Below are 25572 nucleotides of genomic sequence, written 5' to 3'. Positions count from 1 at the left end.
ACACTGCTGGCAGTTTTATAGTGTTGTAAATGAGTTAAATTAGCCTCCCCGCATAAAGCGGTACCTACATTTTCTACTCAACAAATGCAACTGTCTTTCAAGCTGCTTAGGTCAACAGCAAGGTAGGCTATTAACGGTTGGGAGCTCAATCCGACCCGGGCTTCCATCTCGTAAGCTTTCAATCAGTAGTGATTTATTGCAGCTGGCTATTAACCAGCTGCGCCACAACCCGGCCCTTATATTACTGTTTTTGGACTTCAGCTCCCCAAATCCCCCATTGTTTCGAGCATCCTAGGAGTTGCAGTCCAAGCAGGGCTTGAGATGGACCTATTAGATGACCCAGGTCCCGGGCTCTTTGGATGCATTTTATTTATTTATTTATTTATTTATTAATTATTCAAATAAATCTAACAATTTAAAAACATCTTAAAAACATCTTTTAAAAACATCTTTTAAATTGCAGCTGTGCAAATACTAACACTGCAAGAGCTTTTGAGAAATTTCCCCTCCTGGGTGCATCTACACTGTAGAGTTAATGCAGTTTGACTCCCCTTTCACTGCTATGGAGTATTAGAAACTCTTTAGCCGTCTCTGTCAAAGAGTGTTGGTGCCTCACCGAACCAAACTCCAATGATTCCATAGCATTGTCGAATCAAGTTGCATTAATTCTACAATGTAGATGCACCCCAAATAAACTCTGGTGTTGTTTCTTAGGAGATGGCTCCTTTCTTGGGATGCCCAATGAGAAAGCCGGCCATGGTTTCGAAAATGGCTTGGTGAAGAGGCCGGGAAACTGGGTCTGAAACGGTGGCGAAACCGAGAGGCGAAACCGTCATGTGCCTCTACGCTCATCTGGGGAAATGTCTTCAGGTGGAAGCATCACAAAAGCAGGTGCTCTAGGTTGTTGATGAAGTCAGTGAGGTTTCAATCGGTTGCTTTTCTCAAAACGTGAAACCTTAGATTCGAGCGGCGAGAACTTGGCAGGGCAAGTGACACTTGTTTATGGTGAGCGCTTCCAATGTGCGGACAGATGCATCCTTGGCATCGAAGCTGGTCTCGGGAGGAAGAGTTGGGCCAATTCTGGCTCTCCAACCATGGTTCAAGCTCGGGCACCAACACGGCGGACCGGAATCCGAGGATTCCTGAAATGTGATCCCAAACACGGAACAAAATACTGTATAGAATTCCCATATCAGCTGCATCATCTGAGCACGATAGATGTGTGTCCAAAACAGCTTTCGGGTTGATTTAACCAGGTATCCAAGTTGCCTACTAGTTGTGTCTTGCATTTGTGCCTTAATCCATTCTCTATCATCAAGTCCGTGAAACCATGATGTTGCTTCGCCGTGCTTCGGTAGAGTTTAGACACACTATTTTGAAGACCACAACGTACAGAATTCCTTAAGTAGCATGGATAGTATACTGGAGAGGATTGCAGGTGTTCTAGTCCAACAAATATATCTAACTTTCTCAAGGACCTAAACAGTAGAGATGTGTGCGGTATTTGTCTCATATGTTTCATTCATGTTTCTGTTTCGTATCGTCCATTTGGATGGCACAAAACAAAAAGACCCCCAACGAAACAATAACTGACTCGAAACGGAAGGCAGACTTTGGGCCTACACACCCGGGCCTTGCAGGACCTGCAGCTAATTGCCAAGTAAGGAGTGCCCCTAGCTCGGCACTCAGCTGTAGGTCCTGTGAGGCTCGGATACCTAGGTCCAAAGCCTGCACCTTTAGGTCTGGGCGCTGGGCCTACAGTTGCAGGCTTTGGGCCTACACACCCGGGCCTCGCAGGGCCTGCAGCTGATTGCCGAAAAAAGAGTGCTCCTAACTCGGCACTCAGCTGTAGGTCCTGTGAGGCTCGGATACCTAGACCCAAAGCCTGCACCTTTAGGTCTGGGTGCCGAGCCTACAGGTGCAGACTTTGGGCCTACGCACCTGGGCCTCGCAGGGCCTGCAGCCGATTGCCGAATAAAGAGTGCTCCTAACTTGGCACTCAGTTGTAGCTCCTGCGAGGCCCAGGTGCCTAGGCTCAAAGCTTGCATCCGTAAGCCTGGGTGCCATGCCTACAGGTGCGGGCTTTGGGCCTAGGCACCCAGGCCTAGCAGGTCCTGCAGCCGATTGCTGAATAAAGAGCACACCCAACTCGGCACTCAGCTGTAGGTCCTGCAAGGCCTGGGTGCCTAGGCTCAAAGCTTGCACCCGTAAGCCTGGGAGCCATGCCTACAGGTGCGGGCTTTGGGCCTAGGCACCTGGGCCTCGCAGGGCCTACAGCCGATTGCCAAATAAGGAACGTCCCTAAGTCGGCACTCAGCTGTAGGTCCTGTGAGGCTTGGATACCTAGGCCCAAAGCCTGCACCTTTAGGTCTGAGTGCCAGGCCTACAGGTGCAGGCTTTGGCCTATGCACCCGGGCCTCGCAGGGCCTGCAGCTGATTGCCGAATAAAGAGCGCTCCTAACTCGGCACTCAGCTGTAGGTCCTGCAAGGCTCGGATACCTAGGCTCAAAGCTTGCACCCATAGGCCTGGATGCCATGCCTACAGATGTGGGCTTTGGGCGTAGAAACTGGGGCCTCGCAGGGCCTGCAGCCGATTGCCGAATAAAGAGTGCTCCTAACTCGGCACTCAGTTGTAGCTCCTGCAAGGCTCGGATACCTAGGCCCAAAGCCTGCACCTTTAGGTATGGCGCTGAGCCTACAGGTGCAGGGCCTGCAGCCGATCACCAAATAAAGAGTGCTCCTAACTGAGCACTCAGCTGTAGGTCCTGCGAGGCCCGGGTGCCTAGGCTTAAAGCTTGCACCTGTAGACCTGGGTCCCATGCCTACAGATGCGGGCTATGGGCCTAGGCACTTGGGCCTCGCAGGGCCTGCAGCCGATCACCGAGAAAGGAGCGATCCTTACTTGGCAATTGGCTGTAGGCAATTGCCATGGCCCAAAGCCTGCAGCCATAGGCCTGGCAATTTACGCAGGTGCATTTCCTGTACAGTGTAGTTGCCTCTTTTTCTGGCACGAAGTCACGTTGTTCACACTTTGTGCGCACCTTTAGTGAGAATTCCCCGGCTCCTTGACAGGCTCCATTGCCGTTCAATGGCTTTGGATCGCCCAGCAAACACCTTCCAAGGCGATGTTTGCTTAGCGCCTTTGCAGTGAGTTAAGGGTTGGCTGAGAAACACCGGCCCCGATGTGTGCGGCCTGGGCTTGGATCTGTCCCTTGGATGTTCCGGTTGTCATCGTTGCTCCGAAAAAGAGGGAAACGCCATGGGAAAAGCTCAGACCCCAGCGCGCCTGAGGTTCTCTCCCCAGCAAACAGGTTTCGGCACATCCTGGGCCTCGCATTGTTGACACCGCGTGGTGTCAGATTGAGGTGGCAAGCGTCCTGAGAAGGCGATGGAGCGATTGACACCCGAGAAAACACGGTTTGCCTTCCGTGTGTTGACACAGCCCTCAACTGACAACTCCAGGTCGAAGGCATTCTCACACAGAGGCTGTCGAGTTCAAGGAACAAGGATTGCATCGGGTTGCTGTGAGTTTTCCGGGCTGCATGGCCATGTTCCAGAAGCGTTCTCCCACCTGGGCTTTCCACAGATATATAATTCCCACTTGCCTGGTCTGCAACAGACCTCACAACCTCTGAGGATGCCTGCCATAGATGCAGGCGAAACGTTAGGAGAAAATGCTTCTGGAACATGGCCATACAGCCTCAAAAACTCACAGCAATCCGGTGATTCTGGCCATGAAATCCTTCGACAACACAAGGGATTGAATTGCTTCCAAATAACTCTGGATAGGAAACCATACCCAGGGTGCATCTACACTGGAGAATTGATGCAGTTTGTCACCACTTTAACTATTGTGACTCAATGCTAATGAAATATGGGAGTTGTAGTTGCGTGATCTTTAGCCTTCTCTGCCCAAGAGAGTTGAGATCCTGTGAGTTTTCCAGGCTGTATGGCCATGTTCTGGAAGCGTTCTCCCCACCTGGACTTTCTCCCCACCTGGACTTTCCACAGATATATAAACCCCACTTGCGTTGTTTCCAACAGACCCCACAACCTCTGAGGATGTCTGCCATAAATGCAGGCGAAACGTTAGGAGAAAATGCTTCTGGAACATGGACATACAGCCTCAAAAACTCACAGCAATCTGGTGATTCTGGCCATAAAATCCTTCAACAACACAGGGAATTGCATCGTTCCCAAATAACTCTGGATAGGAAACCAGACCCAGGTTGCATCTACACAAAAGAATTGATTCAGTTTGACACCACTTTAACTATTATGACTCGATGCTAATGAAATATGGGAGTTGTAGTTTATTTATTTATTTATTTACAGTATTTATATTCCGCCCTTCTCACTCAGAAGGGGACTCAGGGCGGATTACAATGAACACATATATGGCAAACATTCCATGCCAACAGACAAACAACATACATTAGACAGACTCAGAGGCATTTTTAACATTTTTCCAGCTTCACGATTCCGGCCACAGGGGGCGCTGTTGCTTCACCGTCCAGTAGTGGCTGTACTTCCTCATTCCTTTCCTCGTGTTTTGCTGGCAGTTTTATGGTGTTGTAAATTAGCCTCCCGCATAAAGCGTCCCTAAATTTCCGTACTTGACAGATGCAACTGTCTTTCGGGGCTGCATAGGTCAACAGCAAGCCGGGCTATTTAATGGTCGGAGGCTTAACCCGACCTGGACTTCGAACTCATGACCTCTCGTTCAGTAGTGATTTATAGCAGCTGGTTACTAGCCAGTTGCGCCACAGCCCAGCCCCTTGTGTGATCTTTAGCCTTCTCTGCCCAAGAGCATTGAGAGACCTCACCAAACTACAGCTCGCATGATTCCATAACCTTGAGCCAATCTTGGGCAGTTAAAGTGGTGCCAAACTGCATCCATTCTCCAGTGTGGCCGCACCCTCTGATGCTTGTTATGTGAATTGCCACAATTTTTGTGCAAGAGTAATTTTGCCAAAGAAAATTTTGCAGAGGAGAAAGCTATGGAAACGACATGTCCCAGGAATTAATGCTTCGAGAGTGACCCAATGCATATGGATACATGTGCTGGTATCGCAGGGAAAGAATTTGCACCCACTTAAACAAATCTCAGATTTGTTTTCTTAGATTTGAACCCGGTGTGAGTGAAGGTGTGAGAAAATAGGTTGTGCAATTCACATTTTTCCCTTGATGTGAGCCAAGTTCCCCAACCAACTTGTTAAGAAAGCACTCTGATTATTTTATATGTATTTTTTCAAACCATGCTTCCCATTCTCCTTCGGTGAGTTCTGTGTGTTTGTGTCCTCGTTGTCGTTATCGAGGCGGTGTTTGCTCTGTCAAGGCTTCTGCAAACAGGGAAAAAGAGATTGCCATTGTGTCTCCTCGAAAAGCTTATTATTTTAATGTTTCTATGTGTTGCCGTGTGGGAGGAGGGGGGGAAAGAAAACAATGGTGCGCTCTGGTTTGGCAGGGCGAAATGGATCAACGTTGTCACCTGCCAAAGTGTCAAGGGGGGAAAAGTGCGCTTTTTGGGGCTTGAAAGAGGCGCAGCCAAGCATGCAAACCCTTCCGAGATGACAATGGGTTTCCAAGGGAAAGTTGGCTTTGCGGGGAGTTGGAGTGACTCATTCGCAAAGCGTCCATTTCGACACACTTGGACGGAGGACGCCGAGGGAGGATGCCATGGAAGATTGGCAGATCTGGCTCCGTTTCCGTCTCTCCGTCAGTTGCCAAGACGTCTTTCCGTCTTCCGCCTACTTGGGAGGATCGGGGCCGATAGCAGCTCATGATGTTCGTGTCAATGGGAGCAGGGCGTTCATTCTGGGTTTTCATGTGAAATCGAGAGGAGCTGTCCAAAGTTCTGAACCTATTTTGGGAGTTCACAAAACTTTGGAAAGTTTGGACTGAATCCCAAAGTGGACCCACTTTCTTCCATGGATATGGAATCCACCAACAGCTGTGGATCAAGTTGCCTTCGATAATAATAATAATAACATACCTGATACAAAAGGATCCAGCAAAAGGAGCAGTACCAGGAAACTACAGGCCAATAACGTGTCTGCCCACTATGTTTAAACTACTGACTGGCATCATAGCTGACAGAATTCAAGACTATCTTGAAGAAAAAAACATCTTGCCAGATGAACAGAAAGGCAACAAACGGAAAAGCAGGGGCACAAAAGACCAGTTATTGATTGACAAAATGATTCTGGAGAACTGTAAGAGCCGAAAAGCTAATCTTCACATGACGTGGATTGACTACAAAAAGGCCTTTGACTCACTCCCACACAGCTGGATCATCAAGTGCCTGGACGCCATCGGGATTAGTAAAAACGTTGGCACCTTCATTGAAAACATGATGGAGCACTGGAAAACTGAACTGTTCATTGGAAATGAAAGTTATGGACTTGTCAACATCAGAAGAGGAATTTTCCAGGGAGATTCATTGTCCCCTCTGCTTTTCATTATTGCCATGATCCCTCTGTCAACAATCTTACAAAAAACAAATCTCGGCTACCAAACATCTAAGAATTCTCACAAAATTTCACATTTGATGTACATGGATGACCTGAAGCTATATGGGAAAACGCAAACTGAAATCCAGTCTCTGACCAACACTGTCCGAATTTTTAGCACTGATATCAACATGGAGTTTGGTTTGGACAAATGTTCGACAGTGGCATTGAAGAAGGGAAAAATCATTGAAAGTGAGGGCATAAATATGCCCAATGGCCAAACAATAAAGTGTCACCAGCCAGAGGCCTATAAATATCTGGGCATATTACAGCTGGACAACATCAAGCATGAACATGTGAAAACTGTGGTCAGCAAAGAATACACACAAAGGGTCAGAAAAATTCTTAAAAGCAAGCTCAATGGAGGCAACACCATCAAGGCCATAAACACCTGGGCCATACCTGTCATAAGATATACTGCTGGCATTATAAATTGGACACAGGCGGAACTGGACAATTTGGACAGAAAAACAAGAAAACTCATGACCATTCATCATTCCCTGCACCCTCGCAGTGATGTTGACCGGCTATATCTGCCTAGAAGATCAGGGGGCAGAGGACTCTTAAAAGTCAAACAAGCAGTCAAAGAAGAAGAACATGCCCTGGCAGAATATGTAAAGCAAAGTGAAGAACCTGCTTTGATTGAAGTAAAAAATCAGAAACTCCTCAAAGCACAGCAGACAAAAAACCAGTACAAGAAAACTGCACTACAAACTAGAGCTGACAGCTGGCACAACAAAACACTGCATGGAAAGTTCCTTGACAAAATTGAAGGAAAAGCTGATAAGGAGAAGACCTGGCTCTGGCTCACGAATGGGACCCTGAAGAAGGAGACAGAAGGACTGATCCTTGCAGCCCAGGAGCAAGACATCAGAACAAAGGCAATTCAGGCCAAGATCGAAAAATCAGCTGATGACCCAAAATGCAGACTGTGCAAGGAAGCTGACGAAACTATTGATCATATCCTCAGCTGCTGTAAGAAAATTGCACAGACAGACTACAAACAGAGGCACAACTGTGTGGCCCAAATGATTCGTTGGAACTTATGCCTCAAGTACCACCTCCCAGCAGCCAAGAACTGGTGGGATCACAAACCTGCAAAAGTACTGGAAAATGAGCACGCAAAGATACTGTGGGACTTCCGAATCCAGACTGACAAAGTTCTGGAACACAACACACCAGACATCACAGTGGTGGAAAAGAAAAAGGTTTGGATCATTGATGTTGCCATCCCAGGTGACAGTCGCATTGACGAAAAACAACAGGAAAAACTCAGCCGCTCTCAGGACCTCAAGATTGAACTTCAAAGACTCTGGCAGAAACCAGTGCAGGTGGTCCCGGTGGTGATGGGCACACTGGGTGCCGTGCCAAAAGATCTCAGCCGGCATTTGGAAACAATAGACATTGACAAAATTACGATCTGCCAACTGCAAAAGGCCACCCTGCTGGGATCTGCACGCATCATCCGAAAATACATCACACAGTCCTAGACACTTGGGAAGTGTTCGACTTGTGGTTTTGTGAAACGAAATCCAGCATATCTATCTTGTTTGCTGTGTCATACAACGTTGTTGTGTCAATAATAATAATTATTATTATAATTATAATTTTGATTATTTGCCAACTGCAAAAGGCCACCCTGCTGGGATCTGCAGCATCATCCGAAAATACATCACACAGTCCTAGACACTTGGGAAGAGTTCGACTTGTGATTTTGTGATATGAAATCCAGTATGTCTATCTTCTTTGCTGTGTCATACAATAAAATAATAATAATAATAATAATAATAATAATAATAATAATAATAATAATAATAACAACTTTATTTTTATACCCCGCCCCATCTCCCCGAAGGGACTCGGGGCGGCTTACATGGGGCTTTGCCCGACACAACAATATAATAACAGTATCAAGACAATAAAACAAATATCCCAACAATAAAATCTCCGCATCAATAAAACAGTCATAAAAATCAACATACAGCATAAAATGTTAAAAACAGGAGACTAATAGACGGATCTGGGCCAAAGTGCAGAATATTTCAAAATGGGGAGAGGTAGATTCACAGCTAAAATAGTCAATAAAGTGCAATGTAATAATGGGAAAGCATCAACGATGGAGCTAATGTTGAATGGGCAAATAAATCGAAACCTACAACCAGAGCCGGTCCAACAATGAGGCAAATTAAGCAGTCGCTTGGGGTGCAAACATACGGGGGCGCAGTCGAGACTGCTTTTTCTGTTGATTTGTTGTAAAACATGATGTTTTGCTGCTTAATTTGTAAAATCTTAATGTAATTTGATGTTTAATAGGCTTTTCCTTAATCCCTCCTTATTATCCAACATTTTCGCTTATCCAACACTTTAATTTTTCAGTGATTGGTTTTGGGGGGGGGGGGCGCCAAAATTCTGTTCGCCTACACTTGAAAATTACCTAGGTCCGGCTCTGCCTACAACGATTAATCATCAAAGGCCTTTTGGCTTTGTCTACTTCTTCAGAGCAATGAGATGAGAGACACTGAAAGTATGAGGGTTATATCAGGTTGCCCAAGGAATGAGAACACAAAGGCTATTCACCACTATTCATTTCCAGTTCATAACATAGGCTTATGTTGGTAAACCTCATTGGAGCTTGAGGTGGGTTACAACATTGCTCGAGGTGGGTTATAATCATTTCAAAAACACTCCACAAAATACACATATTAAAATTCTTCCATATCTGAATCTCCTGAAGGGCCACCATCGCTATACATGATGTTCCTCAACAGAAGGGATCACCTATCAGTAAAACACAGAGAAATGGAAGGTTTGGAATATAGAAACATAGAATCGTAGAGGTGGAAGAGATCTCAAGGGACATCCAGTCCAACCCCTACTGCCAGGCATGAAGGCACAATTTGATCCCTCCTAACAGATGGCCATCCAGGTCCTGCTTGAAAGCCTCCAGAGAAGGAGACATGTGTGGGGAAAGTCCCTTTGTAAAGCTATCCATGGGATCCTCTGTCCATGAAGCCTTGATGGAAGTCTTTGGAGCTGTGAAAATGGAAAGAACTGGGGAGGAACATCCTAAGTTGCAATACTCTCTCAGCTTGTCAGCTGGGAGATGATGCACGGATAGACCCTGATGGTGAATAACATTTGGATATCTATATATCTATATATATAAAAGAGTGACGGAATCCTGGCGACTGCCAATACAACAAAACTAAACACCCCACAACCTCGAAAATTGACAACACAACCCATCATCCACGCCTCTAGGTTGATACAACAAAAAGAAAAGAAAAATAAAGTCCTAATTAGAGGGAGAGGAATAATTGTTTTTATCCAATTGCTGCCAGTTAGAAGGCTAAGCTCCGCCCACTTGGTCTCCTAGCAATAATAATAATAATAATAATAATAATAATAATAATAATAATAATAATAAAACTTTATTTATACCCCGCCACCATCTCCCCGTGGGGACTCGGGGCAGCTCACAACGTTACAAAAGTAACAGCACAAATACATTAAACAATATACACAGTTTAAAACACAAGAAGATGATAAAACAGAAGTTAAAACAAAGGTTTATATAACAGTAATAATATCAAACAACCACCAATGCAAATCCATCAACTTCAAAGGTGGTGGGGGGGACTATGAGCAACCCACTCACCCAGGGGACAGGCAGAGTTAGGCCTCACTTAGGCCTCTTCCACACTGCCTATAAAATACAGATTATCAGATTTGAACTGGATTCTATGGCAGTGTAGACTCAAGGCCCTTCCACACAACTATATAACCCATTTATAATCTTATATTATCTGCTTTAACTGGATTATCTGGACTCAACACCTTTACCTTTACCTTAACTACCACCAATTCCTCAATACTTTATTTCCCATGCCACCATACTTCGCCACAGCAACGCGTGGCCGGGCACAGCTAGTGTATATATATATATATATATATATATATATATATATATATATATATATAGAGAGAGAGAGAGAGAGAGAGAGAGAGAGAGAGAGAGAGATGCGTTCCAGAAGGCACCTTCCACCATTTCTTATCTTGTGATAGGAATGGCCTTCTGAAAGGAAGAAGGATCGAGAAGAGGAGGAGGCTGGCCATGGAGGCCTTCCAAAACGTTACCTTCTGCCCTGCTAACCCTTCACCTGGCACCACTTTGTTGTACTTGGCACACAAAATTGAGTGGTGATAAGACTTCCGCAGATGAGGCACTTGCCCAGAGCATCCATTCTGAGCTTTGAGGAAGCCAACGTTTTGCCAAATCCGGTGGCAGCGCCATCAATCTTCTTGGCTTCCGCATCCCTTGTTGGCTAGTGCTGCTCCAGGGCGACATGTTCCTCCGGTTCTTGTCCTCCGAGTCCTAGAACGGGCTGCTCTTCTTTTGAAAGGAGAAATGATTTAATTGCACTCATAAATAAATAAAGACTATCATTTCAGGGTCAACTTGATTTGGACGCTTCCAGGCACGACTCTGTCGCACCTCAGGTTAGCTTCACCTTGCTAAAGACACCAGGCTGCACACAGACCGTAGTCTTTTGTAGTTTATTAGAAAATAGAAAAAACATACTTCCAAAAGATAGTTACAAAAACAAGGCTATAAGTAACAAATCCATAGAAACAATAGGCATGAAACAAGGTCCTTTCCAAAGAAGCCAAAGACCCAGCAGCGAGAATACATCCAGGCTACAAGATAATACAGGAAAGCAGACTTGGTTCTTGATCCAAGCAAAGAAATTGCTTTGACAAAGATTTCCCTCTCAGCAGACTGTTTTAATAGCATGACATGAAGGCATTTCTTTGTCCTTTGACCTCCCTCTTATTTGCTATTTGGAGGCTTCTGCGCAACCCCCCAACCAACTAGCCCGATCGAGGGAAGCGGCCTCATCATCAAGGCCACTGAGCTCATTAGTGTTATCAGGCTGAGACTGGGAGCTGCTCTCCCTTTCTGCTTCTTGCACCTGAAAACCATCATCAGAAACAACATCATTTCTTCCCGTGGGAAAACCTCCCTGCTCCTCATCTCCCACAGCAAGAACACTCTGCACCTGAATCCCATAATTCCCATCAGAATCATCTTGAAACTCATCCTGAACCTGAATCCCATCCTTATGCACTTGCATCCCAGAATCCTCATCAGAGTCACACAAAGGCTGAGTCACAACAGAATCCTACAGTTGAGTGAGGATATAACTTTGGATGCGTTTACACCAGGGATCACCAAATGGCCAGATCTGACCCTCAAGACAACGAGTGCTTCCTCTGAACAACGGACCACAAAGTCACGGTGCACGAGTCGCAAGGAAAGCGCATTCACTTACGGATCGGAAACAATTAAATGTTATCACACCCGCAGAAGGCATTCGACTATGACGAGTGGCTGTTGGATCAAAGTGTGGGGAATGAAAAAACAATACTGATAAAATCCTTCCATCAGCAGGCTTTGGTTGGAAAGCTCTCTCTCCATATATCCCCTGTGATATGCCTTTTTGCTATCACCACCCTTTTCTTGCTGTTGTGTTGAATTCATTTAAAAGTAATTAACATCAGTATTAAAAAAATAGCATTAAAAACACATCCCACTATTAAGAGCCCATTTCCGTCAAGACACAAAACTAGGAAAGGATGATAATGTACATAGAGGAAAGGGGATTGTGGTATTTGTTGCCCAAGCACTCACTTTCCCCAACTCGTATGGGTTTTCCCAACTTGAATAATGAAATATCTCGCTTTCTCAGAAGGGAGGTGAGTATTTTGCAGCCTGCACATTCTTGCATTTTACCGTTTCGGCACTCACTCGCTACCCTGTGCTTGGCACCAATACAAATGGATAAGAGCATTTCCCACATTCCAAGGTTTGAGTGGTTTCGAGGACCCGATAGGGATTTAAAGCAACAGGGCCGAATCCGGCTTCTCCGGGAAGGACAATATGGGTCCTTTGTTTACTTTGTTCATTTGCTCCCATGTTCTAGATAGAAAAAAGGCATATCAGAGAGGATATATGGAGAGAGAGCTTTCCAATCAAAGCTTGCTAATGGAAGGGTTTTATCAATATTTTCTTTTCGTTTCCCACACTTTGATCCAGCGGCCACTCGTCATAGTCGAATGCCTTCTGCGAGTGAGATAACATTTAACCGTTTCCGAGTCGTAAGTGAATGCACTTTCCTTGTGACTTTGGAGTCTGTTATTCAGAGGTAGCATTGTTCATCTTAGATCCCCAAAAACTACAATTATCCAAAACTGTGTCCAAGGGTGTTTCTCTGCTTTCGATGCTCCAAATACTTGGGATTTCGAACTCTCAAAAGCAAGAGATTCAGAGAGCCGAAGTCCGAAACACCTGGAGGCAGTTGGAGTAAGAATACAGTAAGACCCTCATAACCACAGAACTCGTATAATAATAATCATAATAAATAATAAAACTTTATTTATACCCTGCCACCAGCTCCCTGCGGGGACTCGGGGCAGCTCACATTGTTACAAAAGTAACAACACAAATACATTAGCACAATATACACAGGTTAAAACACAATAAGGTAATAAAACAAAAGTTAAAACAAAGGTTAATACTGTATATACTCGAATACAAGCCTAGTTTTTCAGCCCTTTTTTTAAGACTGAAAAAGCCCCCCTTTGCTTATACACGGGTGAGGGTCCTGGTTGGCTTATATTTGGGTCAGCTTATACTCGAGAATATATGGTACATCTATTATTTTTCTCTGTTATTGTTGCTACTATTACATTTATTATTATTATTATTATTATTACACAGCAAACAAGATAGATATGCTGGATTTCATATCTATCTTGTTTGCTGTGTCATAATAAAATAATAATAATAATAATAATAACTATTAATAATAATAATACATTTATTATTTCACTATGATATTATTATTGTTATTGCATTTATTATTTTACTCTATTTATTATTACTTGTATTATTTTCCTGTATTTATCATTATTATTATTATTACTCTATTATTATTAAAAGGATACATAAGCACATTGACATTGAAGAAGATGAGAATAATGATTTCATCAAAGTTGGACAGTCTTATGTTAAATTAGAACTTTATGTAAATATTCAAAAACATTTAACCTACTGATGCCTCAATTAATGTAATTTTATTGGTATCTTTTTTTATTTCTGAAATTTCCCAGCTTATACTGGAGTCAATGTTTTCCCAGTTTTTTTTTTTTTTTGTGGTCAAATTAGGTGCCTCGGCTTATATTCGGGTCAGCTTATACTTGAGTATATACGGTACAACAGTAATAATATCTGTGGCTTTGTTTACAAAACAGTCTTTCTAAGCATTTCCTAGGTCCTCCAGGCAACTCCGTGGTAGGATTCTCTTGGAAGTGGCATCGGAGGACCTAGTAAAGTCCTCTCTAGGAATCTTTCTGTCCTCCAATGAAAACCTATAGTATCATAATAGTAATGATAATATTTTCCTTAGCTTCTGCGCCAGAGCCGCCCCCTCCGCAGCCCTCCCCTCGGCCCTACCAAGGCGTCCGAGTCAAAGAGCCGGTGAAGGAGCTTCTCAAGAGGAAGCGCGGAAGCCTCCAGAACGCCAATGGAGCCACGGCAGCCGCCACGACGGTAAGGAGGACCTCTCTGGGTGCGTCTGCACCGTGGAATTAATGCAGTTTGGCACCACCCGAACTGCCACGGCCCAATGCTGTGCCATCCTGGGAGCATTGGGCTTATTATTATTATTATTGTATGACACAGCAAACAAGATAGACATACTGGATTTCGTATCACAAAATCACAAGTCGAACACTTCCCAAGTGTCTAGGACTGTGTGATGTATTTTCGGATGATGCGTGCAGATCCCAGCAGGGTGGCCTTTTGCAGTTGACAGATCGTAATTTTGTCAATGTCTATTGTTTCCAAGTGCCAAAAGATCTCATTATTATTATTATTAAGTACCAAAAGATCTTATTATTATTATATTTCTAGTTTGGGGATGGACTTCAAATCTCTTGCAGATAGGACATACTGGAGCAACTGGAGGAGCCGCTACAACTTTGGCAAACTTTCTAGAACTTTAAGCTTTCATATGAAGAGGAGCCCCGGTGGCAAAGTGTGTTAAAGCACTGAGCTGCAGACCGAAAGGTCCCAGGTTCAAACCCCGGGAGCGGCGTGAGAGGCCACTGTTAGCCCCAGCTCTTGCCAATCTAGCAGTTTGAAAACATGCCAATGTGAGTAGATCAATAGGTACTGCTCCGGTGGGAAGGTAACAGAGCTCCATGCAGTCATGCCAGTGGCCACATGACCTTGGAGGTGTCTACGGACAATGCCGGCTCTTCAGCTTAGAAATGGAAATGAGCACCAACCCCCAGAGTCGGACATGACTGGACTTAACGTCAGGGGAAACCTTTACCTTTACCCTATGAAGAGGAGAGAAATTGCATTCTAGGATTGTGCAAAAGCTTGGGGTGGGTTTTCCATTTTGGATTGCAACCTCCATCATACCCAAGCAAGCATTTTAGCAGCTGTAACCGCAACTCTGCATACGGACAGTGGAAAGGCACCAAGGCTTTGGTTCTGGCCAGTGCTTTCGCTCAGACCGATGTTTGCTTGGAACGGAACAAAACGTTGAGAATGTCCCTCTTGCAGAATCAAAGTTTTTGCAGTTTAATCAGTGTTTTTATGACAGAACCAATTAGGAAATGGCATTTCTAACCCAGGAACAAAACTTGTGTTACATAGGATAGTAGAGTCTCACTTATCCAACATAAATGGGATGGCAGAACGTTGGATAAGCGAATATGTTGGATAATAAGGAGGCATTAAGGAAAATCCTATTAAACATCAAATTAGGTTATGATTTTACAAATTAAGCACCAAAACATCATGTTATACAACAAATGTGACAGAAATAGTAGTTCAATGCACAGTAATGTTATGTAGTAATTACTGTATTTATGAATTTAGCACCAAGATATCGCGATATATTGAAAACATTGACTAGAAAAATACGTTGGATAATCCAGAACATTGGATAAGCGAGTGTTGGATCAGTGAGACTCTACTGTATCTATTTTTATTTCTGAAATTTACCACTCTCGGCTTATATTTGAGTCAATGTTTTCCCATTTTGTGTGTGTGTGTGTGTGTGTGTAGTAAAATTTGGTGCATCAGCTTATATTCGGGTCAGCTTATACTCGAGTATATACGGGTAGTTTTCAAGAGCTATTATTGAAGACAAGGTTTGACCAACAGTGTGAACAAGCAATCTTAAGATCTTATTTATTTATTTATTTACTGTATTTATGAATTTAGCACCAAAATATCATGATGTATTGAAAACATTGACTACCAAAATGCGTTGGGTCATCCAGAACCTTAAGTAAGAGACTCTACTGTATTCTTATTTTCATTCCTCCTTTAGGTGTTTTTCCCCCATCAATCGCTCCCGTCTTATTCGCCGGCAGGTAAGGCCTTCCCAAATTGGCTATTTTCTCCATCCCGTTGCATTGCTGGCTTTGTATCGCCTTGAACTCACTGCTTTCTCCCCGATTCCAGGCCAAGTCTGTGCCGATTCGGAGTTCGTGGCTTCGCCGCTGGTGGACGATGGGACGCTCTATTCCGGGTGGCTGGCACAACCCTCTCCGGCCACGCTGCAGCCGCTGACCCAATGGGCGGCCTATCCGGATTACGTGCCGCACGAAGCGGTCAGCTGCCCTTACACGGGGGAGATGTACGTCCAGCCAGTCTGCCCCAGTTACACACTGGTGGGGACCTCTTCAGTGCTGACCTACGCCTCCCAGCCCCTCATCACCAACCTGGCGGTGAGTCCGAATCTTCGCCTGGGTCCGGATGGGCGTGAATCTGGTCTGGGTTTCAGTCCGAACTTGAAAGATGCTAGCCACAGAGTTCACCCCACTTTTAAGGTTCTCCCCATGATCTTATAGCACCTTAACTTCCTTCATGTTTACAAGTTTCACTCAGTGCACTTTGACCAGCCCATTGTACGATTTTATTGCTGTGTTTTATAATGACTGTGATTTTCTTTTATGCCTATTAATTTTATTTGTGAGTTTTTTGTATTTGATACCATTGCATGCTTGTTTTATATCTGTGAGCCGCCCCGAGTCTCACTGGGGAGATGGTGGCGGGGTATAAAAATAAAATTACTATTATTATTATTATTATTATTGACACAACGACGTTGTATGACACAGCAAACAAGATAGATATGCTGGATTTCGTTTCACAAAATCACAAGTCGAACACTTCCCAAGTGTCTAGGACTGTGTGATGTATTTTCGGATGATGCGTGCAGATCCCAGTAAGGTGGCCTTTTGCAGTTATTATTATTATTATTATTATTATTATTATTATTATTATTATTATTATTATTATTATTATTATTATGACACAGCAAACAATACAGATATGCTGGATTTCATATCACAAAATCACAAGTCGAACACTTCCCAAGTGTCTAGTACTGTGTGATGTATTATTACAGTAGAGTCTCACTTATCCAACACTCGCTTATCCAACGTTCTGGATTATCCAACGCATTTTTGTAGTCAATGTTTTCAATATATCGTGATATTTTGGTGCTAAATTCATAAATACAGTAATTACTATATAGTATTACTGTGTATTGAATTACTTTTTCTGTCAAATTTGTTGTATAACATGATGTTTTGGTGCTTAATTTGTAAAATCATAACCTAATTTGATGTTTAATAGGCTTCTCCTTAATCTCTCCTTATTATCCAACATATTTGCTTATCCAACGTTCAGCCGGCCCGTTTACGTTGGATAAGTGAGACTCTACTGTATTATTATTATTATTATTATTATTATTATTATTATTATTATTACACAGCAAACAAGATAGATATGCTGGATTTCGTATCACAAAATCCCAAGTCGAACACTTCCCAAGTGTCTAGGACTGTGTGATGTATTATTATTATTATTATTATTATTATTATTATTATTATTATTATTATTATTATTTCGGATGATGCGTGCAGATCCCAGTCGGGTGGCCTTTTGCAATTGGCAGATCGTGATTTTGTCAATGTCTATTGTTTCCAAATGCCGGCTGAGATCTTTTGGCACGGCACCCAGTGTATAGATATAGGTGTAAAGAAAAAGACAGAAATAAAACAGATTTAATACTGCAAGCTAGCGTATCTATTTTACTATATACGTTATATAAACAAAAGTTTGTATATACAGTAGAGTCTCAACTTATCCAACACTCACTTATCCAACGTTCTGGATTATCCAACGCATTTTTGTAGTCAATGTTTTCAATACATCGTGATATTTTGGTGCTAAATTCGTAAATACAGTAATTACTACGTAGCATTACTGCGTATTGAACTACTTTTTCTGTCAAATTTGTTGTATAACATGATGTTTTGGTGCTTAATTTGTAAAATCATAACCTAATTTGATGTTTAATAGGCTTTTCCTTAATCTCTCCTTATTATCCAACATATTCGCCTATCCAACATTCTGCCGGCCCGTTTAGCTTGGATAAGTGAGACTCTACTGTATATTGGAAAAATTTAATAGGATTCTTATTGTTATTGTTATAGTTTCTTGATCGCATATTAATACTTTGGAAATGACTTTTGAAATGTCTTAGCTTCTCTCTTCCTTCCATTTTCAAGCTTTGTCCTCAGTTTACTCCAAAGTTGAGATGTAATTTCCACTCGGGGCGCATCTACACTGTAGATTTAATGCGGTTTGACGCCACTTTGAGACTCAACGCCATGGATTCCTAAGAGCTGTCACTTTACAAAGTCTTGACAATCTCTGCCAAAGAGTCCTGACGTCTCCTCCAGCTACAACTTTTCCGATTCCATAGTGTTGAGCCAGGGCCTTTTAAAGTGGCACCAAACTGTGTTAATTCTGCAGTGTAGACGCCTTGGGAAATTTCAGGAGGGACGGCGTGGTCCTCCGCTTTGCCTAAGCAAGCAGTCTCACGCCTCCGATTCTCCGCTCGCAAACTCTGGCCATGAAAGAAAGCCATAAATTGCATTGTTCTGTCTCTCGAATATCGAATATCAGATTTGAATATCAGCCTGGGTGATAGATTTCAGTTCTCTTCCAGCCTTGTTCCCAGGATTATTTCCTTCCAGATGGATCTGCAAGGCCATTAATTTATCAGCTGACGGCTTGTGAGTTTCTTTCCGTCGAGAAAAGCACAACACTCTTCACCAAGAGAACAAAACGATTTCCAATATATATGAATATATTCGAGAAACTCTTGGCAAACAACATTATTACTGGGAACACTAGTTTTAAGTTTATTTCCATCATTTCCTTGCAAATCTCCTTGCAATTTTGGAGATTTGGAGTGTTGCAAGGTTTCGGGGATTATTTTCTGCGCAGAATATTCTGTTTTAAGCAAATTGCATGAGAATTTTGCACAGAATTAATTCCAGACTAGGATTATTCTCTAAAAAATGCAGTTTTCGGAGACTTTTTCGCAGCCGGAAGTAAATGGCTTTACAAAGTGGTTGTGAACCTTAATGGCCTTTGTGTTGTCGAAGGCTTTCATGGCCGGAGTCACAGAGTTGCTGTGAGTTTTTCGGACTGCTCCAGAAGCATTCTCTCCTGACATTTCGCCCACATCTATGGCAAGCATCCTCAGAGGTTGTGAGGTCTGTTGGAAACTAGGCAAGCGGGATTAATTAATATATTGTATATACATGTAATATTAATACAGTAGAGTCTCACTTATCCAACGTAAATGGGCCAGCAGAACGTTGGATAAGCGAATATGTTGGATAATAAGGAGAGATTAAGGAAAAGCCTATTAAACATCAAATTAGGTTATGATTTTACAAATTAAGCACCAAAACGTCATGTTATACAGCAAATTTGACAGAAAAGTAGTTCAATACGCAGTAATGCTATGTTGTAATTACTGTATTTACGAATTTAGCACCAAAATATCACGATATATTGAAAACGTTGAAGACAAAAATGGCTTGGATTATCCAGAGGCTTGGATAAGTGAGTGTTGGATAAGTGATACTCTACTGTAATAATATTATGATGTAATACAATGTAATAATAATTATATTTCCCTATTATAATTGTATATTTATATTATATGCAATATTACTAATAACATTGCAATATAGTTGTATAATATAATATATTGTATGTATATATACAGTAGAGTCTCACTTATCCAACGTAAATGGGCCAGCAGAACGTTGGATAAGCGAATATGTTGGATAATAAGGAGAGATTAAGGAAAAGCCTATTAAACATCAAATTAGGTTATGATTTTACAAATTAAGCACCAAAACATCATGATATACAACAAATTTGACAGAAAAAGTAGTTCCATACACAGTAATGCTATGTAGTAATTACTATATTTACGAATTTAGCGCCAAAATATAACGATGTATTGAAAACATTGACTACAAAAATGCGATGGATAATCCAGAGGCTTGGATAAGTGAGTGTTGGATAAGTGAGACTCTACTGTACTTGTAAACCGCCCTGAGTCGCCTTCGGGGTGAGAAGGGTGGGATATAAATGTTGCAAATAAATAAATAATTCTGTGCAGAATTCTCGTGTAGTCTCGTGCCCACATTCTCCTGCCATAGATGTGGGCGAAACGTCAGGAGAGAATGCTTCTGGAACATAACCATACAGCCCAGAAAATTCACAGCAACTTAATGGCCTGCTTGGAATGGTCCCATCCTTGTAAGGCTGGTTTGTGGTGAGCTATGCCTTCATGACTGAAAAATTAGAAATTCATTTGGAGGTGATTGCAAAAGTTGCAGAGAAAACAGGCCCGGGCTGTGGTGCAGGCTGGTGAGCAGCCAGCTGCAACAAATCACTCTGACCAAGAGGTCATGAGTTCGAGGCCAGCTCAGAGCCTGCGTTTGTCTCTGTCTTTGTTCTATGTTAAGGCATTGTTTGCCTTATATGTGTAATGTGATTCGCCCTGAGTCCCCTTCGGGGTGAGAAAGAAGGGCGGAATATAAATACTGTAAATAAATAAGTAATAAATAAATAAATCCCATTGGAACGCTACTGACGGGGGGATTTGAGAAGCTGATCACGGGGATTGTGGGAGCTGTAGTTCCAAAGAGTTCGTCCCAACTGACCATTTGATGTGTTTCGTCCGCTAGGCAAGGTCCACCTCGGCGCCGGCCGTCATGCCGCACTTGGATATGATGGAGCAGCAAGGCCCCCTGAGCTACTTTCCATGGACTCAACCCATCTCCACTCTTCCGGCTCCTTCCTTACAATACCAGGCGGCTTCCTCGGCCCTTCCGGCCCCCCAATTCCTCCCCCTTCCTGTGTCGGTCCCGGAAACCGTCTCCCAAGACCTGGAGGACACCCGGAAAGATCTGGGCGGACTGTCGATGGAGAAGCTCCTCCTTCAAGAGGAGAACCACGGCATCTTTGACTTAAGCAACAGCCTTCCTGTCGAAGGACTTTAAATCCTCAGAAAAGGATGCATCTTATTTCCTTTTCAACAGTCCCCGGAATATTCTCAGGAAGTTGTCCTTTCAACAACCCCATTGGAGGCCGTTCATCCAATCCATTTAGAGTAGCCAGATATTCTTATTCTGCCTCTTTACCTGTTTTGTGCCGCCTTTCCCTCTCTTGCATCATCGCTCCATTTTTCCAGGTTGCCTTTTGGGAGAAGACTGAGGCAAAGAAGGTGTTGAGTATGTCCTCTTTTCCTCTTTCCCACAATAACATTTTCTATCTTCTCCATGCAATGGCCCTGCCCTCTCCTTATTTCTCCCTTTAACCAAAGGCTGTTCAAAAATATTGTGTGCGGTCTCTGGACACTTTCTGATTGTCTCCCTATCCTTGCTATTGGCTTGAATTCCTCTTTGGCAATTTCCCTTTTTCCTATTTCTTGTAAGTGTCTGTTTTAAAGCCTAGATGACATTTCTTTATTCATTTCTGTAGACACGTCCCATTTTTCCCTCACTTTTGAGAAACTCTCATTCAACACCAACATTGTGTTTCCCCGAAAATAAGACAGTGTCTTATATTAATTTTTGCTCCCAAAGATGCTCTAGGTCTTATTTTCAGGGGATGTCTTATTTTTCCGTGAAGAAGAATTCACATTTATTGCTGAACAAAAAAAATGAACATTTATTATATACTGTACAGTAGTTTGTTGTCGAAGGCTTTCATGGCTGGGATCACAGGGTTGTTGTATGTCTTTGGGCTGTGTGGCCATGTTCCAGAAGTATTCTCTCCTGACGTTTCGCCCACATCTATGGCAGGCATCCTCAGAAAGAACAAGAAGGGAACTTTTCTCCATCGTGGTCCCTGTGAAATGGCACATGGGGTATTTCCTGTGCCTGTAACCATACTGAAAATAAGACAGTGTCATATTAATTTTTGCTCCCAAAGATGCGCTAGGTCTTATTTTCAGGGATGTCTTATTTTTCCGTGAAGAAGAATTCACATTTATTGTTGAACAAAAAAAATGAACATTTATTATATACTAGCTGTGCCCAGCCACGCGTTGCTGTGGCGTATGGGAATCCTTTGTTGGCCAGGTTGAATAGCAGTGAATAGCCTTGCAGCCTCAAAGCCTGGCCACTTTGTACCTTGCGGAATCCTTGGTCGGTCAGTTTGAGTAGCAATTAATAGTCTCGGTGTGGCAGGTATGAATGCTGCAATTAGGCACCTTGATTAGCATGTAATGGCCTTGTTGGGAGGTGTTAGCTGGCCCTGATTGTTTCCTTTCTGGAATTCCCATTTTCCCTGCTTTCAGAGTGTTGCTCTTTATTTATTTACCGTCCTGGTTTTAGAGATTATATTGTTCTGTATTATTCTACCACAGTAATCATTTCACATTATATTTATAACCGTATATGATCTGCTTAGAAGTGGATGAGGCCCCTTCTACACCTGTATAAAATCCACACTGAAGTGGATGATATGGCAGTGTGGACTCAAGATAATCCAGTTCAAAGCAGATAATATAAGATTCCAAATGGGTTATATAGCTGTGTGGAAGGACCTTGAGTCTACACTGCCATATAATCCAGTTAAAATCTGATAATCTGCATTTTATAGGTAGTGTGGAAGAGGCTTAAGTGAGGCCTAACTCTGCCTGTCCCCTGGGCTGAGCAGGTTGCTAGGAGACCAAGTGAGCGGAGCTTAGCCTTCTAACTGGCAGCAATGGGATAAAAACAATTATTCCTCTCCCTCTAATTAGGACTTTATTTTTCTTTTCTTTTTGTTGTATGAACGTAGAGGCATGGATGAGGGGTTGTGCTGCCAAGTTTAGTGTTTCTAGGATATGCAGTTTTGTTGTTTTGTCCTAGGCCGAAATTTCATTACCCTTTTATATATATAGACTGTACAGTAGTTGTCATCACAAACCATCTATGGTACGTACATTTACCAATCCCGCATGGCCCGGTGTTCTGCTGAGTGGGCATGCTTCCAAACACAAACTTTGCTAAGTCTTACTTTCGGGAAAGTCCTTATATTTAGCAATTCAGCAAAACCTCTACTAGGTCTTATTTTCAGGGGATGTCTTTTTTTTAATGTTTTTGGGGAGACAGGGTAATTCTATTTCCTTTTAGCATGCTGAGCATAGGAGCGCACCCAGTATTTCCCCGTCTTCTGTGTAGATCAGGCATAGGCAAATTCTGGCCTTCCTGTTGTTTTGGACTGGAAAAGAAAAGGCCTGTGACTGCTGGGAATGGTGGGAGTTGAAGTCCAAAACACCTTGAAGGCTGTGCCTGATCTAAATGCACGCTAAGTCAATATTTTGGAAAGGAAGTGTGGCCCTTTCGACCTGATCTGGAATGTTTATCCAAAGACCGATCCCTCCATCGCCAAGGTCATGGCTGGCACCAGGAATCTTCAAAAACATGAAGGGGAAAGAGATAAGAATCTGCTTCCTTCTCTCTCTTGTAAAAATACACCTCCGGGGCCCACCTTCTCCCTCTCGACAGCTCGCCTCTCTCCCTCCCTTCTCTTCCACCCGAAACCTTCTCTTCTTCTTCTTTTTTTTTATAACTCTCAGGTTCCGGACTGATATTGTCAATATTTGTCACTTCGGGTCCGCTTTGATTCGCCGTGACATTTACTGGAGGGGGAAAAAAATGCACACACACCTGGCTTTTTATGGAGAGGCAAAAGGCATTATTCGTCCTCACGCAGAAGTTGCAATGAGCCTGGCTTTTCAGGGAAACACAGTCATGGTTGCACACCGCATTTGCTGTTATTTCAATCGTTTCGAACGGGACACGGGATTATTCCAAATGATTTCTGACCAAAGCAGAACAGAGTGAGACTATGGCTGGATCTATCCTGCCCTATATCCTAGATAAGATTATCTGCACGTCCCAGATTATATGGTGGTGTAGACTCATACAGGAGTCCCCGGTGGCACAGTGGGTTAAACCGCTGAGCTGCTGAACTTGTGGACCAAAAGCTCACAGGTTCAAATCCAGAGAGCGGAGTGAGCTCCCGCTGTTAGCCCCAGCTCCTACCAACCTAGCAGTTCGAAAACATGCAAATGTGAGTAGATCAATAGGTACTGCTCCGGCGAGAAGGTAACACAGGCGCTCCATGCAGTCATGCCTGTGGCCACATGACCTTGGAGGTGTCTACGGACAATGCCGGCTCTTCGGCTTAGAAATGGAGATGAGCATCAACCCCCAGAGTGTGAGTAGATCAATAGGTACCGCTCCGGCAGGAAGGTAACGGCGCTCCATGCAGTCATGCCAGTGGCTACATGACCTTGGAGGTGTCTATGGGCAACGCCGGCTCTTTGGCTTAGAAATGGAGATGAGCACCAACCCCCAGAGTGTGAGTAGATCAATAGGTACCGCTCCGGCAGGAAGGTAACAGCGCTCCATGCAGTCATGCCAGCCACATGACCTTGGAGGTGTCTACGGACAACGCCGGCTCTTCAGCTTAGAAATGGAGATGAGCACCAACCCCCAGAGTCGGACACGTCAGAGAAAAACCTTTATCTTTACCTAGAATCCTATGATCCAGTTCAAAGCAGATGATTTGAGATCAATTCTGGGATAAAGGGCAGTGTAGATCCACCCTAAGACTTCCCTAAATCTGGACACTATACTATACTATGTAACACAATGTTTCTTCCTGGGTTATGGATTCCATTTCCTGTGTTGTCGAAGGCAACCCAGCCTGTTGTGTCTGTTAGGAATTGTGAGAGTTGGAAGTCCAAAACACCTGGAGGGCCCACGTTTGCCCAGGCCTGATTTATATTGTGGAATGAATGCAGTTTGGCATCACTTAGAGGGCCCTTGTACCCAAATAAAATGCCAGAAACATGTCTCTTTCCAACTCATGGTTGTCCAGAGACCTCACACACCTTTTCCTTTATCTTCCTGGAGCCTGGAGTTGGGCAAGAGCTCATTCCTGGGACTCTTTGCGTCTGGCACCGTCTCCTGATCGATTGGGAGATTCTCCGTCTCTCTCTCTCTCTCGATAGCATCGCTTGCAAAGTGGACACTTATCTCCGCAGGTGGACGTTGGGAGCTCTTGCTTGACCCCTCCAGCGAATGACGCTCTTTGCTCTTCTTCCTCGTTCTAGAAAAATTTGAATAATTCCCAAAACAGCCATACCTGGCCTTCTTTATGTTGCTCAAAGTGACCACCTTTTTCCACCGGCCCGACTTATGAATCCCCTATCAATATATCTACAAGGCTAATTTATTGTGTCTTTTTCTGAAGGGTTACAGGACAAAGGTTGCACAATACTGCCCACAGTGCCATTGCATGTTCACACTGAGCATGTTTCACTGTGCATGAAGGTGCGCATGGTGCGTTGCAATCCTTTGTGGGTTCAATTGCACGGTGCTGTGACTCAGTCATCCACAATCATGTCATAGTTCTGTGAATATAAAGACAGAGTATGCTCCTTGGTGTAGCATTTTGCCTTGACTGATTGAGTAACTCCTTGATTGATTATCTGATCGATCGATTGATTGATTGATACAGTGTGTATAATGCAAAGGGGATCCCATGGCGCAGGGTTGATGCATCTACACTGTAATAAATGCAGATTGAGATTAA

The 25572-nt window shown here is 43.4% G+C and overlaps 1 protein-coding gene across 1 annotated transcript in view; it reads left to right on the top strand.

Annotated features, from left to right (window-relative positions):
• pou2af1 (POU class 2 homeobox associating factor 1) overlaps positions 1-25572 on the top strand; it is a 29673-nt gene extending 4101 nt beyond the window's left edge. Inside the window, exons 2-5 of the mRNA XM_008121081.3 lie at positions 13982-14124; positions 15923-15965; positions 16057-16322; positions 20664-25572. Of these exons, the coding sequence (XP_008119288.1) occupies positions 13982-14124; positions 15923-15965; positions 16057-16322; positions 20664-20978 (767 nt within the window). The 3' untranslated portion in view covers positions 20979-25572. The remainder of the gene's footprint in view (positions 1-13981; positions 14125-15922; positions 15966-16056; positions 16323-20663) is intronic.

Source organism: Anolis carolinensis, unplaced genomic scaffold, assembly GCF_035594765.1.
Source record: "Anolis carolinensis isolate JA03-04 unplaced genomic scaffold, rAnoCar3.1.pri scaffold_8, whole genome shotgun sequence".
NCBI classification, from domain to species: Eukaryota; Metazoa; Chordata; class Lepidosauria; order Squamata; family Dactyloidae; genus Anolis; species Anolis carolinensis.
The sequence above is the reverse complement of the archived record's forward strand: the minus strand, read 5'-3'. Positions and strand labels throughout refer to the sequence as shown.